We start from the raw sequence: 19,563 nt of genomic DNA, 5'->3' as shown, positions 1-19,563 counted from the left end.
TATGAAAACTATGCAATAAAGCAACACGGCGACCACCTCCATAGACGAAAACATGCAAAACTTCGCCATAAAGTGACTCTAAAAACACACAAAAAATACGAGAATGGACAAAGGAATATTGTAAAGGTTTGCAGACATCAATATTTTTAGCGATAAAATTGTTTCTAAACTGAGTGAGGGGTTTATTTTACGGACCGAAAGACTGTTAGAGATCAAGACAAAGAGACTGTCAACAAAACACCGTTTTTCTCGAGTAAAGCATCTTCAAGATTGCAAAAGAATGCTCATCTGAAAAATACAATATCACTCCTAGTCACAGTTCAGTTGAGATTGTAGTTTGATGTAAAAATAAAGCACAATTTAAAAAAGTTCACGGTCTTCTCGAGGGTCTTCTCGAGCAACATCGAACGCAATAAATAATGGTGAAAAATAGTGCATTCCAATGACAAATACGTCATAGTTTTGAGACCAGCATAGGTTCTCAGAAGCTGCTCGTTCACACCTTTAACCAATAGAGCTTCCTAACCATCCTAGTAGAGTGACTCCTAGTAGAGTGACTGTGCTTAAATTATTTTTATCAATTAGCCTTTGCTAAAATACTACCGTCATTTTCCACGTCATTAAAAAAAACATGGCCCGCAGCGGAGGGATTTGAAATAAAACACGTTCAATCTCGTAATGACGCGTTCTCCGTGTCAATGTTACGATTATACTCGAAATTGACTATTTGGGGGATAAAAACTGGGTCAACTTGATTCAGTCAACATGAATCTGACCCAGGCAGTATGATGATTCCAGTCCGTCACCAATTCACTTGTCTGAAAAGGCACACCCCAAGGGTGTATGACGCCTTGTCTCAATTCAGGCCGAATCAAAGACTGTGCACGCCGTCGATCTATATCTGTGATCGATGTAGACGAGAAACATTCCACCACTCTGATCGTTTTTATATCATCGGTAATTCAGTGTACCGCTCGAATGTAATGCATCAATCAATAGTTTAGTTTTGAAGGTTTATTTTACAATAACTGGAAAACCGACCGAAATCGCGAAATTTTACGATTCAATCTTTACTCAGTCAAACATCAAAACTAAGTATTCAGTTCATTCTCTCTTCACTAATAAAATGGCAGTACTCAGCAAACTATCATTCATCGTTTTTTTAAACATCATTTCGAGTATCCACGATTTCGAAATACTAGAAGAGGCAAGAACGAACGTTACATTTGAATGGTCAAATGACAAGGGGCTGACCCCGCTCGAACGTGCAACAGAATGTATTAAATACATTGACCCATTTGAAAAACAGAGTCAACCTCAAAACATTGAGAGCCATAGCCGATGCTTCAAACAACGAGTTTCTCTTCAAATGGTTCAAAACCAAATTAAATGAAGCACTATGATTCGTCACAAATTACGCTGACATCCTTAGCAGCCTGGCAAAAGAAATCACTCAACTAACCACACCACCAGATTCAAATTTCCACGATCAACGACAAAAAAGAAACATTATAGGCGATCTCCTGTTCGAGGTAACGGCCTTGGCTTGGCTACAAAGAGACAATTGTAGTTACTAGCTCGAGAAATTGACCCATATTTCTAAGACAAAATTAACCAAATTTTGAAATTATACATATTTTAATACCAAACTTGTTATTTTTACCAACAAACTACTGAATCACAGTACGTATAATAACGTATACCATTGACAAATTCAGACTCCGCTTATAAATTATACTCGATTATGTCTTTACCACTAATTTAAAATAAACAGTTATATTGGAAAGAATGAGATGAAATTTTATTATTATCATTGTAGATTCAATAAGCAAACTGGAAGCGCGTCAAGAAATCGTAAATGTTTCATATTATAGAGATGGTGCGTAGTTTGTTCTTTGACGGTAAACACGTACGCATTTTCAATGGCGAACATCGACCAGTAATAATGGCATACACTTTGTATGCTAATTCATGTTTAATAAAATGCGCTAAGTTTTGATTATTCCCAAGATGTACAGAGAGCACTCGCTTATCCATTAGACAGATTCCACTATACAATTATAATATCCTGACCGCATTGTTTAAACTCTCGTAAATCGACTGTTTGACGTGACTGGGGCACCGGTGGACGAGAAATGCGTGCACATTACATTTCGTTAACACTTTCATTCATAATAGTATCACTTGCAATATGGCGTAATATCAATCGACGATCCTCAAAATACTGTATGTATGTATGCACGTTGTAGTTCGAATGATTAGATATTTCTTTTATTTTGCCATTTTTGTCGATTCTTTCATTATGAACAGTGTTGACTTGCTCTCGAAATAAATACTTTACACCGATGTTACCGTTTGTAATGTTTATAGTGTATACGTGAAAGATATTCGCCTTTGAAATAATAATTGAAGACACAACTATATAGTCTTCAAATCAGCTGGGTGTTATTATTGAAGTAACGCACGACGCGTGATATTGTTTTAATGGGGTCTGATCGCGTTTCATAACTCCTGTATTGAATAATGCCATGAATCAAATTGTCCTAACAACATGGTAAACACGGGTCAGCAATAAGTAGCTATTTTATCGGTGTGGAAAGATCTGCTTCTTGATTGCGATTATGATTATGTCTAATATAATTTATAATAATCTATTACTCTACGTACACAACTTGAAGCGGGCTTTTCAATTCAACTCACTGCGGCCGTACACAACATGGCTAGTTCCCCCTTCGAAAGAGTGCGTGCGTGTGCTGCGTTAGCAACACTATCTGTGACCACTGAGCTTTTCAAATATTTACAAAGCACGATGTGATAACTGAGGTGGTAAACTGACCATGATGTCAATATCCAACCATCTAATTTGCACAATAATAATTAAAATTGAAACCGTATTCATGCGTGGGATCTTGGTTGGAAATACAACGAAGTAACAAAAAACCAGCAAAGTGTAACAATAATAAAATCACAAACATGTGAATGTAAAGCAAAAAAAAAAAAAAAAAAAAAAAAAAATATTTGGTGGTTGGTTTAGGCATTTGGCATTTTAGGATTTTTTTTTTCTCATCGTGCCCTGAATCAGATGTGGACGAATGTTCCTAGCTCAATGATTGTTTTGTCATTTTAACTTTTTTAGTATACCTGTTAGGTGTTCATCATCTGTCCTAAAGTTGATTTTATTGTATTTAATATTTTAATCATGATTTTTTTTTGTTTCTTATTGTATAGATTACAAATGAGAAGATATTGTTTTTCGTTCACTGTTTTGTCATTTTAACTTTTTTAGTATACCTGTTAGGTGTTCATCATCTGTCCTAAAGTTGATTTTATTGTATTTAATATTTTAATCATGATTTTTTTTGGTTTCTTATTGTATAGATTACAAATGAGAAGATATTGTTTTTCGTTCACAATTTTCTAGTTGTCACAAACTGAGCAAATTCAGTCTTCAGCTATAAGATTATATACAATAAAGTAACAAAAATAAGCAATGTGTAACAATAATAAAATCACAAACATTTGAATGTAAAGAAAAACAAATTATTTTGTGATTGGTTTAGACATCTGGTATTTTAGTTTTTTTTTCTTGTCGTAACCTGAAACAGATGTGGACGAATTTTCCTAGCTCAATGATTATTTTGTCATTTTAACTTCTTAGTATATCTGTTAGGTGTTCATCGTCCGTCCTAAAGTTGATTTTATTGTATTTAATATTTTAATCATGATTATTTCGTTCCTCCATGTATAGATTACAATTGAGAAGTTGTTTTTCGTTCTCAATTTTCTAGTTGTCACAAACTGGGCAAATTTAGTCTTCAGCTATAAAGTTATTATATCTACCCCTTTCCATTTTAAGGGTATGAGCCCTTATTCCAAGTTTCGCCTTAGCGCAGCACTATGTTTTAGATTTTTGATTGTGGTGATATATTTTTTTATATGCAAATTCTGTTTTAATTTTTCTGTAAGTTCGTAACTTGCTTTTATGATGTGTACTTTTATTTGCATCGTGTAATGTTTCTGTGCTATGAATTTCTAAAGGATTGTTCGAATTACCTGTCAATATTTCAATGATTTTCTTTTTTGTCATCCTGAGATTTATGTGTATTCCAAATATTATTTTTTCCATAGTCAAATTGTTTAAAATCTGATTCATGTCTTTTACAAGGATATTTTCTCAACTCTAGCAGGCTTGCCAAATTTCTTGGTTTGCTATTTACTTTGATCCATGTCTTTTACCCAGTTGTCTTTTCCCTTTTCGTCAATATGTATTCCATTCTTGTTTTACGATGAATATTCCTGATTTGTGTGTTTTTAGTATGCAGGTATATGTAGGTTTTTGTATATTCAAGTTCTCCCCCATCAGCATAAAATTTCGCTTCATAAAAATGAAATTTGTACGAGGGAGAACATCCACACACAAAATCCCGTCTTATGGCAAATCTGTCTAGACCAATGGAAAAAAAATGAAAATATATTACTGCAAATACCTTCTAAAATTAAATAGCAAAGCAAGAAATTTCGCTAGCCTGCTAGAGTTGGGAAAATATCCTCCCCCATAGCAACTAGATTGAAATATTGGATCAAAATAAATAATTCTAACCCAAACTCGCTAGTTCACGAAGCTCACAAACTTGGAATACATATTGACGAAAAGGGAAAAGACAACTGGGTAAAAGACATGAATCAAAGTAAATAGCAAACCAAGAAATTTGGCAAGCCTGCTAGAGTTGAGAAAATATCCTTGTAAAAGACATGAATCAGATTTTAGACAATTTGACTATGGAAAAAAATATTTTGGAATACACATAAATCTCAGGATGACAAAAAAGAAAATCATTGAAACATTGACAGGTAATTCGAAAAATCCTTTAGAAATTCATAGCACAGAAACATTACACGATGCAAATAAAAGTACACATCATAAAAACAAGTTACGAACTTACAGAAAAATTAAAACAGAATTTGCATATAAAAAAATATATCACCACAATCAAAAATCTAAAACATAGTGCTGCGCTAAGGCGAAACTTGGAATAAGGGCTCATACCCTTAAAATGGAAAGGGGTAGATATAATAACTTTATAGCTGAAGACTAAATTTGCCCAGTTTGTGACAACTAGAAAATTGAGAACGAAAAACAACTTCTCAATTGTAATCTATACATGGAGGAACGAAATAATCATGATTAAAATATTAAATACAATAAAATCAACTTTAGGACTGACGATGAACACCTAACAGATATACTAAGAAGTTAAAATGACAAAATAATCATTGAGCTAGGAAAATTCGTCCACATCTGTTTCAGGTTACGACAAGAAAAAAAACTAAAATACCAGATGTCTAAACCAATCACAAAATAATTTGTTTTTCTTTACATTCAAATGTTTGTGATTTTATTATTGTTACACATTGCTTATTTTTGTTACTTTATTGTATATAATCTTATAGCTGAAGACTGAATTTGCTCAGTTTGTGACAACTAGAAAATTGTGAACGAAAAACAATATCTTCTCATTTGTAATCTATACAATAAGAAACAAAAAAAAATCATGATTAAAATATTAAATACAATAAAATCAACTTTAGGACAGATGATGAACACCTAACAGGTATACTAAAAAAGTTAAAATGACAAAACAGTGAACGAAAAACAATATCTTCTCATTTGTAATCTATACAATAAGAAACAAAAAAAAATCATGATTAAAATATTAAATACAATAAAATCAACTTTAGGACAGATGATGAACACCTAACAGGTATACTAAAAAAGTTAAAATGACAAAACAATCATTGAGCTAGGAACATTCGTCCACATCTGATTCAGGGCACGATAAGAAAAAAAAATCCTAAAATGCCAAATGCCTAAACCAACCACCAAATATTTTTTTTTTTTTTTTTTTTTTTTTTTGCTTTACATTCACATGTTTGTGATTTTATTATTGTTACACTTTGCTGGTTTTTTGTTACTTCGTTGTATTTCCAACCAAGATCCCACGCATGAATACGGTTTCAATTTTAATTATTATTGTGCAAATTAGATGGTTGGATATTGACATCATGGTCAGTTTACCACCTCAGTTATCACATCGTGCTTTGTAAATATTTGAAAAGCTCAGTGGTCACAGATAGTGTTGCTAACGCAGCACACGCACGCACTCTTTCGAAGGGGGAACTAGCCATGTTGTGTACGGCCGCAGTGAGTTGAATTGAAAAGCCCGCTTCAAGTTGTGTACGTAGAGTAATAGATTATTATAAATTATATTAGACATAATCATAATCGCAATCAAGAAGCAGATCTTTCCTCACCGATAAAATAGCTACTTATTGCTGACCCGTGTTTACCATGTTGTTAGGACAATTTGATTCATGGCATTATTCAATACAGGAGTTATGAAACGCGATCAGACCCCATTAAAACAATATCACGCGTCGTGCGTTACTTCAATAATAACACCCAGCTGATTTGAAGACTATATAGTTGTGTCTTCAATTATTATTTCAAAGGCGAATATCTTTCACGTATACACTATAAACATTACAAACGGTAACATCGGTGTAAAGTATTTATTTCGAGAGCAAGTCAACACTGTTCATAATGAAAAAATCGACAAAAATGGCAAAATAAAAGAAATATCTAATCATTCGAACTACAACGTGCATACATACATACAGTATTTTGAGGATCGTCGATTGATATTACGCCATATTGCAAGTGATACTATTATGAATGAAAGTGTTAACGAAATGTAATGTGCACGCATTTCTCGTCCACCGGTGCCCCAGTCACGTCAAACAGTCGATTTACGAGAGTTTAAACAATGCGGTCAGGATATTATAATTGTATAGTGGAATCTGTCTAATGGATAAGCGAGTGCTCTCTGTACATCTTGGGAATAATCAAAACTTAGCGCATTTTATTAAACATGAATTAGCATACAAAGTGTATGCCATTATTACTGGTCGATGTTCGCCATTGAAAATGCGTACGTGTTTACCGTCAAAGAACAAACTACGCACCATCTCTATAATATGAAACATTTACGATTTCTTGACCCGCTTCCAGTTTGCTTATTGAATCTACAATGATAATAATAAAATTTCATCTCATTCTTTCCAATATAACTGTTTATTTTAAATTAGTGGTAAAGACATAATCGAGTATAATTTATAAGCGGAGTCTGAATTTGTCAATGGTATACGTTATTATACGTACTGTGATTCAGTAGTTTGTTGGTAAAAATAACAAGTTTGGTATTAAAATATGTATAATTTCAAAATTTGGTTAATTTTGTCTTAGAAATATGGGTCAATTTCTCAAGCTAGTAACTACAATTGTCTCTTTGTAGCCAAGCCAAGGCCGTTACCTCGAACAGGAGATCGCCTATAATGTTTCTTTTTTGTCGTTGATCGTGGAAATTTGAATCTGGTGGTGTGGTTAGTTGAGTGATTTCTTTTGCCAGGCTGCTAAGGATGTCAGCGTAATTTGTGACGAATCATAGTGCTTCATTTAATTTGGTTTTGAACCATTTGAAGAGAAACTCGTTGTTTGAAGCATCGGCTATGGCTCTCAATGTTTTGAGGTTTTTCAAATGGGTCAATGTATTTAATACATTCTGTTGCACGTTCGAGCGGGGTCAGCCCCTTGTCATTTGACCATTCAAATGTAACGTTCGTTCTTGCCTCTTCTAGTATTTCGAAATCGTGGATACTCGAAATGATGTTTAAAAAAACGATGAATGATAGTTTGCTGAGTACTGCCATTTTATTAGTGAAGAGAGAATGAACTGAATACTTAGTTTTGATGTTTGACTGAGTAAAGATTGAATCGTAAAATTTCGCGATTTCGGTCGGTTTTCCAGTTATTGTAAAATAAACCTTCAAAACTAAACTATTGATTGATGCATTACATTCGAGCGGTACACTGAATTACCGATGATATAAAAACGATCAGAGTGGTGGAATGTTTCTCGTCTACATCGATCACAGATATAGATCGACGGCGTGCACAGTCTTTGATTCGGCCTGAATTGAGACAAGGCGTCATACACCCTTGGGGTGTGCCTTTTCAGACAAGTGAATTGGTGACGGACTGGAATCATCATACTGCCTGGGTCAGATTCATGTTGACTGAATCAAGTTGACCCAGTTTTTATCCCCCAAATAGTCAATTTCGAGTATAATCGTAACATTGACACGGAGAACGCGTCATTACGAGATTGAACGTGTTTTATTTCAAATCCCTCCGCTGCGGGCCATGTTTTTTTTAATGACGTGGAAAATGACGGTAGTATTTTAGCAAAGGCTAATTGATAAAAATAATTTAAGCACAGTCACTCTACTAGGAGTCACTCTACTAGGATGGTTAGGAAGCTCTATTGGTTAAAGGTGTGAACGAGCAGCTTCTGAGAACCTATGCTGGTCTCAAAACTATGACGTATTTGTCATTGGAATGCACTATTTTTCACCATTATTTATTGCGTTCGATGTTGCTCGAGAAGACCCTCGAGAAGACCGTGAACTTTTTTAAATTGTGCTTTATTTTTACATCAAACTACAATCTCAACTGAACTGTGACTAGGAGTGATATTGTATTTTTCAGATGAGCATTCTTTTGCAATCTTGAAGATGCTTTACTCGAGAAAAACGGTGTTTTGTTGACAGTCTCTTTGTCTTGATCTCTAACAGTCTTTCGGTCCGTAAAATAAACCCCTCACTCAGTTTAGAAACAATTTTATCGCTAAAAATATTGATGTCTGCAAACCTTTACAATATTCCTTTGTCCATTCTCGTATTTTTTGTGTGTTTTTAGAGTCACTTTATGGCGAAGTTTTGCATGTTTTCGTCTATGGAGGTGGTCGCCGTGTTGCTTTATTGCATAGTTTTCATAGGAGGTAATTGGACAAAAGAGATTTTTGATTGTCGTGCTTTCATATCCCTCCATTCGCTTTATTTGACGACTGATACAAATCCCGTTCAACATGTTTTGATTCAGTCGAGACAGGGGCGACTTTTGGGGGAAATTCACTAATATAGTATTCTATTAACTATTTATAATTTCAGAATGCCATACAACACAGCAAGATTTTCTCGCGAAAAACGTGTATATACAAAGCATGTTCATTTCCGCATTTGAGACTGCTCTTCGTTGAAAGGTCAAAGTGCCATGTATTGCAATGCTTTGTGGGGGAAAATGACGCAACTCTCGCACTGTCTCATGATTTATCGCGTGTTTTCCGTCGCCTGTTTAATGCTAATGACTTCTTAACTCGTTAACACCTCTCTTGTTTCAATGTTTATGGAGACAAGGGTGGGTACAATAGAATGACGCGGCGCTTCCTAACCGTCCTAGTAGAGTGACTGTGGTTTAAGTCAGTGAATTGACTGATAGTGCCGGGGTCAACAGAATGTCGAGTCATGTTATCAGTATCCCATACACGCAGGTCGAAATTCACGCTTTCAACTTGAAACTCGATATCCCTCAGGCTGTTTGTGAGTGTTCATGTTTTAGATAACATAAATATACCAACATCTGTTGTTTATCATCTACGTGGGAGGTCTATTTCACGTTGGGAACACTTAGGACTAGACACGCCTTACATTTAATCTTGTGATTGAGTTCAGACTGGCATTCACAAGTGTGCTTCGGAATGATACACATCGCTTATATCAAACACCGTTGATATTCGCGAGTGGAACGCGTTGGGCCACTTTCTGTCTGAAATACCCTTACCACGAAGACTATTATGACTCGTACGGTAGTCATGTCATGGAATTTATAAGATTTCTCGTACGTGGATCTACAATCATCAAATACTTTCAAGCCATGTGTTGCCAATACGTCCTGTATGACTCGTAGTGTCCATGAGATGAACTTTTCACGGAAGGTCAAACTTGGTCTACCGCCTTTGAATCTTTGGCAAGAAGCGAGGACATATTTTCTTCGTCGGGGGGAAAAACGAAAATCGCTACGTTACACCGTAAACTCATTCCGTGTGATGATTATGTATGTCAAAAGTTATTCTGTGAAACGATCAGGTAATTATACATTTTAACTCATAGTAGCGTAGTCCGCCATTTTTTGAAAAACAAACTGTACGTCGATCAACCGATTTTGCATACTTTGCATTTTAGCGGATTGATGACCGCAGTTTTACGGGATAATTCATACTATTAAATTTTCAACACATAACTTATACTTTCTTTATATAACTATCGGTTTTTAATATTATCCTCTCTCTCTCTCTCTTTCTTGTACGACAGATGAGCGATTCTGATTATAGTGATGGAATAAAAAAAAAAGTGTACAGACTGCTTGACTCATTGAAAGGAAGTAAGAAATGTAAAAATAAACAACATATGTATATATAGAATGAATTATTTTTTATTGATCAATGTTTACTATTATTGGCTTTTCTCGTTTCTGTGTTTTAATCGAATCGTTTATGTACTCGTATTTTTTGTGGCATTAAAAATAAATTTAACCACGCCGCACATTTACATGCATCTACGTATTTTTCGAGGTGTTAACAAAGAAATATTTAATCACGCTAAACATTTATACACTACGCAACTATTTTCCTTACTCACATCGTATGTTTTTTTGTGACGTTAAAAAAATACTCAACCATGTCATAAATATATACTCCATGTCAATATTTCATTCTTGTTTACTTCTTTTGTGCAATAAACTCCATTAGTTTTCAAAATGACGTGTATTTATTAACGTGTGTGTGTGTGTGTGTGTGTATGTGTGAGCGCCCTCTACGATATATTCTGAAAATCTTTCGTCCACGCCTGTCCAATTAAAAAAATAATAAAAATAATTAAAAAAAATTGATGGTAATTTATGCAAATGTATTCACGATGACCTCGACACGACCTCGTATTCACAAAAAAAAAATAATTAAAAAAATTGATAGTAATTTATGCAAATGTCACGATGACCTCGACACAACCTCGTATTCACATCTATTTTATGTATGCAAATGTATTCACAATATCCCATTGTGACGTCATCCTCATTCAAATGATCCCTTTACGGCATTGGTCCTCATTTATGCTAATTTATGCACGAATTCCCATTGTGACGTCATTATTTATGCTAATGTATGGACTATAGGGACGACCATGAGGGCGCTGTTCATAATCGGATGCGATGACGTCATACGAACAGCGCCCTCATGGTCGTCCCTATAGTCCCTACTTAACTACTCATTTGACTCTTTGGAATGGCAATACATTTTTGCTGTTCTAAAGAAATATAATTTTGGGGAGTCATTTATTAACTGGATTCATTGTTTCTACTCTGATATCTCAAGTTGTGTAATGAACAAAGGCTTTTCAACTGGGTATTTTAACATGAATCGAGGTGTAAGACAAGGTGACCCTTTATCTCCTGCTTTGTTTATTTTAAGTTTGGAACCTTTACTAAATGCTATATCTGAAAATAATAAAATAAATGGTATTCAGATTGGTCCAAATCAAGTGAAATACACTGCTTATGCAGATGATCTCACCACTTTTGTTAGAGACTTGGCTTCTGCTACGGAACTATTTAGCAAATTGGACTGTTTTAGTGCTGTATCTGGGCTGAGGGTAAATGCGGATAAAACGGAAGCAATGTGGATAGGTAGCTGGAGACACCGAAAAGACGAACCTTTAAAATTAAAATGGTGTTCAGATTGTGTTAAAATTGTCGGTATATATTTTTCATATAACGATGATCTTGCGACTTCAATGAATTGTGAAAAATATCTTGTGTCAGTTGGAAAGCTTTTAAAATTTTGGGTTTGTCGTAATTTATCTTTACTCGGTAAAATACAAGTTATTAGATCTTTAGCTATTTCCAAATTACTGTATACGTTTAACCTTATTTCCGTTCCTAAATCAGTATTAGTTAAACTCAACTCGATGTTTTATAATTTCCTCTGGAACGGTCCTGATAAGATCGCCAGAAACACTGTGATTGGTAATATGTTAAAGGGGGGTTTGGCTATGCCGGATTTATTGAGCATGTGTGTTGGAGCAAAAGCAAATTGGGTTAAAAAGTTTTTTGATAAAAATTACCATCCATGGAAACAAGTTTTTGATTGGTATCTTAATTCGGTAGGTGGAGCAAATTTGTTATTCCAGTGTAATTTTAATAGGGAAATGTTACCGATAAACTTCCCACCCTTTTATGAGTCTGTTCTTCATGCATGGTCGTCAGTAAATTTACATAAACCCCCGGAAAATCTTCAAGAAATCGCAAGTGAGATTATTTGGAATAATCAAAATATTATTATTCAAGGAAAATCTATCTTTTATAGGGAATTGTATAACATAGGTATAGTTTATATTACGGATTTATATGATAAGAATGGTAAAATTCTGTCTTGGGATCTATTGGTTAATCGTTTGAAAGGCACGACAATTTTTTTAAAATGGTTTGGTCTTGTGGATGCAATTCCGAAAACTTGGCATATTAAATGTTCTTATGTTGTTAGACCCACTCTCCCGGTAAGTGTTCCTAGTGATGGTAAAATTATAGTTATTAGCAAAATGTCTACGAGAATATTTTCCCAAATACTAGTTAAAAGGAAATTTCCCCCCCCCCGAAAAGCGAAATATACTACCAAAATTTGTTTCCTACTATAACTTTAGACTGGAAAAAATTGTATGCACTTCCGTACAAAATTACAATAGAATCCAAGTCACGTGCATTTTATTGTAAAATTTTGAGAAATATTCTATATATTAATTTTATTTTATTTAAAATGTCCCCAGCTTATGCATCATCTCCCCTGTGTACTTTTTGTAAAAAAACAGATGAAACTTTACTACATTTATTTGTAGACTGCCAATATTCAAAGGAGCTTTGGGGTAAAGTATTTCATAACTGGGGCAAATTTTTAAATCTAAACAGTCTTCCAGATAAACATCAATTACTACTTGGGGATGGAAATTTTAGTACTATTACAAATCAGGTTATATTACTTGCTAAACGGGCTATATACACTGCTAGGTGTCAAGATACCTTACCCAGTTTCATAGTATTAAAACATTTAGTGTTGAATATTTATAAAATTGAAAAATATATTGCAACTCGTAAAAATATTATGGAGCATCATGTTAATAAATGGAGTGATTTTCCAGTCGAATAGGTCAAATTTTATGTACTTTACCTTACTCTGATAATTTGTTGTATTTGTGATTGTGTTGTTCTTATAGTTCTGTTTCCTTTTCATGTATTGTTAATTGTATAATAATAATAAAAAAAAAAAAAAAAAAAAAAAAAAAAAAAAAAAAAAAAAAAAAAACAAACAAAAAAAAAAAAAAAAAAAAAAAAAAAAATCCTAAGTTGTCAGCCTCGTCTTTCAATTCCTCGTGTGCTTTTGGGTCAACCTTTTCGCCGACAGATTTATCAGCATGGTATTTCATTGCCGCTATGTGCGCTTGGTCTCTCAGATCCACATGTTGTTGTATCTTGCCTTCGAAATGAACCAGCTCTTCCTGCATGAGCAAATATAATGCTATTAATTTATAAATTCAGAATGCCTACTTTATGACGTCACAAAGAATGGGAAGCCCATCAATGGATATCACGAGGGGGCGTATAACTGCCATTCATCGTTCAAAAAATTAGCATAATCCGATTAACAGTCTGCTATATTATTCAGAGACTGATGTAACGGGGAATTGTGGCCATGGCTTGTCTCTCATTGATGCAAAAAATCACAAGCCGCAATGCTGTCATTCATTGTACGTACTAATAATCCAAGAACCATGCGTACGTGTTGCATGCAATATATGTAAAACAAAATAATGTTGTGTGCGCTTCCAAAATAATCTTTAGGTTACGTAAATAGTATCGTGGAGGGGTAGTAAAAAGTAATCCATACAAAGAAATAGCTTTTCCCATAAATCTCATAATAACATGTGACAATGTCCTAAAGGGCCATAACGTGGCGTTATTTACAAACAAACGTCAACCACTCAGCTTTAAACACCAACCCGGAAGTTTTTTTTTAAAGATTAAATATGAACGATAATAATTTTGATAGTGTAATGTTTATGAATGCATTGAATTATGATTAATCACAAACTAAAAACGTAGCACGCAACTGAGTATTCGTTCGATGAAACAATGAAATTCTCTAATACGAAAGTAGTGTGCTGATCGTTTTCGTATGTACATCACTGCATATGCGTAGTAATGTTTTTCATTTTCTATGGGACGAATAACTCACACAGCGTGCTACAAAAACAACGTTATTTGTTTATTATAAGTCACGATGCAATTTGGTCATCAACATAATACCAAGACAACAATGTTAAAAATTATACATTTAAAATATTATAAATATACAGTATTGTTCAAGTGAGACTGAAATTAGATCCAAAACCTCACCCTGAGTGATTGTAATTCTTCGTCCGTAAAATTGCTTCGAATCGCTTCGACCCACATTTGATGCACCCTGGGTTCGATAAATCCGCTTTTCTCATTGTGTGGAATTGCTCGCATCTCCAGTCTTTTCAACTCATTATTGAGTGAATCATATTGCAATTTCATATCTATTTTCCTGAGTATCACAGAAGAGTCATCGTCTGTCTGCTCCGCTGAGGGCGCTGTGAAGAAATGAACACCTTAAGTTATAAAAGTAAACAAAAGTCATGTCATCCCATGCACACCCCGGAAGTCTTGGGTTTCAGGATGAAATGCACATCATTGGACTTGATGTCATAAGTCGTGGAATTTTCGAGACAAAAAAAATACAGAAATACAAATTGATAAACAATATCGAGATAAATTTATTCTATTACGGCGTTGCTGTTGCCATGTAATTTTGACTGTATACAATGTATGTAGAATAGGCTTACAGGTTGTGAAGTTTGTCACGTGCCTGTAAGTAGAATGTTTCAGGTGCCTGGGCGCACAATAGGTGAGGTTTCAGTTATTTTTTAAAACACGTTTTTCAAGGAAATTCAAGGAGAATGCAGAAGCTCGTCGATATTTCACTCTAGTACTATTGCTCAAAATTGCGCATAATGTTTTCAATAACTATTATTAGTGACAAGTTACATAATTAGTATTTATTTCGAAAAATCACGCATTTCGTGTGCATCACGCATGTAACCCACTGCTGCAAAAAACTAGTAGCGTTAAACTGGTTTTCGGTTAACTAGTTTTGCAATAGACATAATTTTAGGGCCTGAATATTCCTATGTAATGTTTTGTTGAGAATTATTTCGTACAGAAATGATTCCATCTATTCGTAAAAGAGACGACTGACTTCGAAACGTTCCATCCAGATCGGACGGCGCCCTCTCGTACCAATCTCCCTCTGAGGTACCTGGAAATGGAATGTTTCAGATGCCTGGGGGTGGGAAGTTTTAAGTGCCTGGATGTGGAATGTCCCAGGTGCCTTGATGTGAGATTTTTCAGGTTCCTGGATGTGGAATATTAATGACCAAGTGCGTGAATGCGGAATGTTTCAGAGAACTGTTGAAGTTGAGAGCTTCCTTAAAAGGTGTTATCATAAATGGTAACATGTGAACGACTCTTTCATACGTCCACACCATTGAAGCGGAAGTGTCGCCATGACAATGATATGTAGGTTCTATGAGCGGAGGGGGGGGGGGCTAAGAAGTCGATGATATATTTACGATGTTCTGTTGCAAACTGTTCCAACGTTTCACGATACTCATCGATTCTGTCTTCGTGTTCAGTTAATTCATATTTCAAACTATCCAACTCCAAGTCAGAGAACTGTCCAGCTGAGAGGAATAAAACAAAAACAGAGGTTTGCAATTACATTATGTAATTACACATGTACACATCCAAAAGTACTGCGTTCTAGTTCCCAGGCAGCATATGTGCCTTTAACATAACATTCCTTTAAATCGCGCCCATAAGTGACAGGTGTTTCTGTGACGTCAAAATGACGTAGTGGGTGACAGCAATGTCGTTTAGATCTACAGTTATGTTTTGTTTCGTCACTTTTCATCATCAAGGATATAGTAAAATGGTGTATTGAAGTTATCTTTTTCGACAACTTGTATAATATTAATAATTTTTCCGGCTCTATGCACAGAATAGTTTGATATATTTATATGAGCGCCGTTAAATGACTCAGGAGTGTGGCTTCCCGCGCGAAATAAGTATGTGCTCAATGGCTACTTTACCGTGCAAATCTCTAGTACGCTTGGTAATTTAATTTTCAGTGTAAATATCATGGATCTAACTTTTAAAGCAACAAGTCCTGCACATTTTTTGGAATTTTCTTTGAAGTTTAAGTGTCGAAGAGCGGTTTTTTGTTAGCCGTAAAAACTATATCGTTGTGCAAATACTTGTACCGTGACCATAAAACATATGAAATGTTATTCATCTGCATAATATAATATATTATATTGTATTTGATATTATTTGCCTCATAAACTGAAAATAAAAATATTCTTTTCTACTAAATTTGACATCAAACACACGGGGTAATAATTGTCACGATCATTTTAATACCAGTGATAGAAAACACGCGCGATTTGGTCAAGGTTGCTAAGCGCGGAATGAGCAAAACGAGATGTTGTGAATAAGAGCAGGATGGGGTGGTTATCATGCATATGTTGGTAAAAAAAAAAAAAAGGTATATTCGCGAGCATAGCATTGAGCGTGGGCTCATTCTACAGTACCTTTCATATTTACTCTCATTTCTCTACATATGTAATATCCGTTGGAAATATTACTTACATTTGGATGCCCTGTTCCATATTTTATTCAATCTATTATCCTTAAACATGCCTTCACCGATTGGGACTGCTGGTGCGGGTGCTTTCTCGTCTATTAATTTATATTTGGTAGCTATATCTGTTATGGGAACAAGAAACAGAAACAATAAGTCAAATATTATTTTTAGCAATTGTTTTTTTTTTAATACATCAAACGTTATTAAAATTCGCAGCTCTTGTATTATGTTATATTCAAACTCACCATGGAGATCACGTCGTAACTTGATTTCTATTTTTCTTTCTTCGACGTCATTCAAATCACGGTCATTTTTTTGCAGCATGTCAAGTTTTTGTTTGTGTTGTGTAAGTTCCTTAGTTAATTCCTCCATCTTGTCTTGTGGGAGGCCGGCCTGAAAAAATAAAAACGAAATAGCGCAAACGATATCAATCGAAGGAATACTGTTAGAAGTAAACGCATTTTCGTTAATTACGCGTCCAATAAATTTATTATTGTTGCGTTAACTGACATTCTACTGCCTTGAGTGATTAGCCTTAATAAAATCATATATAAAAAATGTTTAGATTGAGCCTTAAATAATGTACACTTGATCATCAAAAATTAAAAAGGATATGTCGTGGAGGGAAAATGTATGGCATCCAGACGCTTTGCGTAAGTATATGATAACGCCCGAGTATGCGGGTTTTATCCAGACTTACTTACATGCTCTTTTTTTTTGTTTAGTCATATATCAATAACAACAAATATTACGTGAGTGTATAAAAGACGAAAGCAGGGTTACCGAAAACATCGACTTTTACAGTACACGAATTTCACATTTTATTTAATTGAAAAAACAAACAAGATTGTATCCAACTTAAAATATACCGTTCGCAACCATATATAAACGTAATGTTGCTTGCATTTATAATATAATATTGTATTGTGATAAACTAAAAAAACTACGCACTTATTACCAATAAGGAATTTTTTTTATCGTGTTTAAATAGCATTTTTATTATAGTTTCAACCTGTTAAAAACCAGCACGTTTTCAAATCAGTGTTTGCTGGTCGAATTAAATAATTTTTCAACCAATCAGAAACAAACACATATCGGCAGACCTGCAATCAATCAATGCTTGGTACAAATTGAAATATCTAGTAACATGCCAGTACATGTTGCAATGAGCAAACATTGTGTTCCATGTCTGTGTATTGACAGTTATGTACAAATCTGAATGGAACCAAAGTTACATAAAATGTATATGTTTGTACATGAAACTAGCAAATATGTACATTTCCCAACAAAATATTAGGAATTCAATTGTCACTTGCACTCATTTTCGGTGTTCGCCGTTCTGTGAAAAGTTTGATTATAATTTATCATAAATCGTGTACAATGTTGCATTCACCGCACCAAATTAGACTTACACAACTTCGAGGATTATTCAATTGCTGAAATTAAACAGTATATAGGCGACATGTTCTTCTCTTAATAGGAAGTTCATAACGTTTTTTTCCAAACCCCCTACCCCCCCCCCCCCACTGAAACTTAATTGATAAATATTGGTCATGGCGTCAGACTACATTCACCATTAAATACAAATTGATAATCGGACAGTAGTATTGCACAGCAGATGGTTGTCGGGTGGGTGTAAAAAGATTTTACAAATGCACCTCATTTGACGCACAGATTTACACTCGAACCAAACCATTTTTCTGTTTTTTTCCCTTTTTGGTTATTTCTGTCCATGATTGGATAGAAAAAAACGAACTACAAATACTCGAAGATTTTTTTGACTTCATTAAAAAATAAAATCGTTTTTGTAGGACAGAAACTCCGACATCGATCTTTTGACGTCGTCCCTAACTACGTCGGATGGAAAGATACACCAATACTTCTCTCATAGTATAAGAATTTGATTTCATAAAACTAAACTAATGTCGTCGAAAGATTACCTAGAAAAGTGTTTTTTTGTTATAATAAGCAGAAAACCATCCTATATCATGTGGTTAAACGTGCCCAGAGGAATGTGTGTACAAAAAATGCAATCTTATGTAATTTTTAACCTGTAATTTATCCTGTTAAACAAATGTATTAGATATGGCTTTACAAAGTTTACCCTTTAATACTAAAGATACAATAACGTGGTTACTCATTTTGAAGTGAATGGTGTTATATGTGTTCAATGAGCGTCTTCCCTGGTGGAATTCGTAGACACGTCAATGATATAGAACCAGACATATAATTTTAGCGAGGTGTACACTCCTAGCAATATGATAGAAGTGTGCCACCCATACCAGAACCCCATCCCTCTCGTAAAAACAAATATGCGACAATTTTCAAAAAATGAATACTCTTCGAAAAATATATTTTATTTTAGTATGTTCGTGTTGTGTGGCACGAGCCATGATACCCCCCCCAGCTTTATGTTGTTTTTCCTGCCTAATCTAATGCTTTTTTTATGTCCGAAGAACGCTTCTTATTTGCAAGGATTATTTTCAGCCGTAGGTGCGTATATACGGAACCCTTTACAGAATGTATATTGGAAAATAGATTTCGAGGGACAAAGCACACACACATATCAGAAAAGTTTTCGGAGCTAGCTAGCAATTGTAAGTTACATCAACAAAGATTTTACTCACCATTTTTGCCATATCCTTCATCATACTAACTTGTTTTTCATGGATTGTTACCATCGATGCTCGATCAGCTTCTCTGTCCACTCCGGGCGCTCCATAGAAACATCCAACAAGGCAGGCCAATATAAACACACGAAAAAATGACATTGTTACTAAAATGAGCAGGTTCGATTGTAACGACTTACGGCCGCAGTACTCAACTTGCCAGGGTTCTT

General features: G+C 34.6%; 1 protein-coding gene and 1 long non-coding RNA gene across 2 annotated transcripts; one reads left to right on the top strand and one right to left on the bottom strand.

Annotated features, from left to right (window-relative positions):
* The first annotated feature begins 9,406 nt into the window (after positions 1–9,406).
* LOC146730300 (uncharacterized) lies at positions 9,407–10,376 on the top strand. The gene is made up of 2 exons (XR_014927484.1): positions 9,407–10,041; positions 10,267–10,376. It is a non-coding gene; the product is annotated as an uncharacterized LOC146730300 (long non-coding RNA).
* Positions 10,377–11,504: 1,128 nt separating this feature from the next.
* On the bottom strand, positions 11,505–19,563 carry LOC146730299 (alpha-2-macroglobulin receptor-associated protein-like). The gene is made up of 7 exons (XM_085493704.1): positions 19,352–19,563; positions 16,970–17,117; positions 16,730–16,846; positions 15,652–15,762; positions 14,396–14,613; positions 13,310–13,497; positions 11,505–11,595 (listed from the first exon to the last, which is right to left on the bottom strand). Exons 1-7 carry the CDS (start codon positions 19,493–19,495, stop codon positions 11,505–11,507), a joined length of 1,017 nt encoding a protein of 338 aa, XP_085349830.1. The 5' UTR covers positions 19,496–19,563.

This window comes from Saccoglossus kowalevskii, chromosome 19 (assembly GCF_978046115.1).
Source record: "Saccoglossus kowalevskii chromosome 19, keSacKowa6.1, whole genome shotgun sequence".
NCBI lineage: Eukaryota > Metazoa > Hemichordata > Enteropneusta > Harrimaniidae > Saccoglossus > Saccoglossus kowalevskii.
This window is presented reverse-complemented; position numbering and strand designations above follow the sequence as displayed.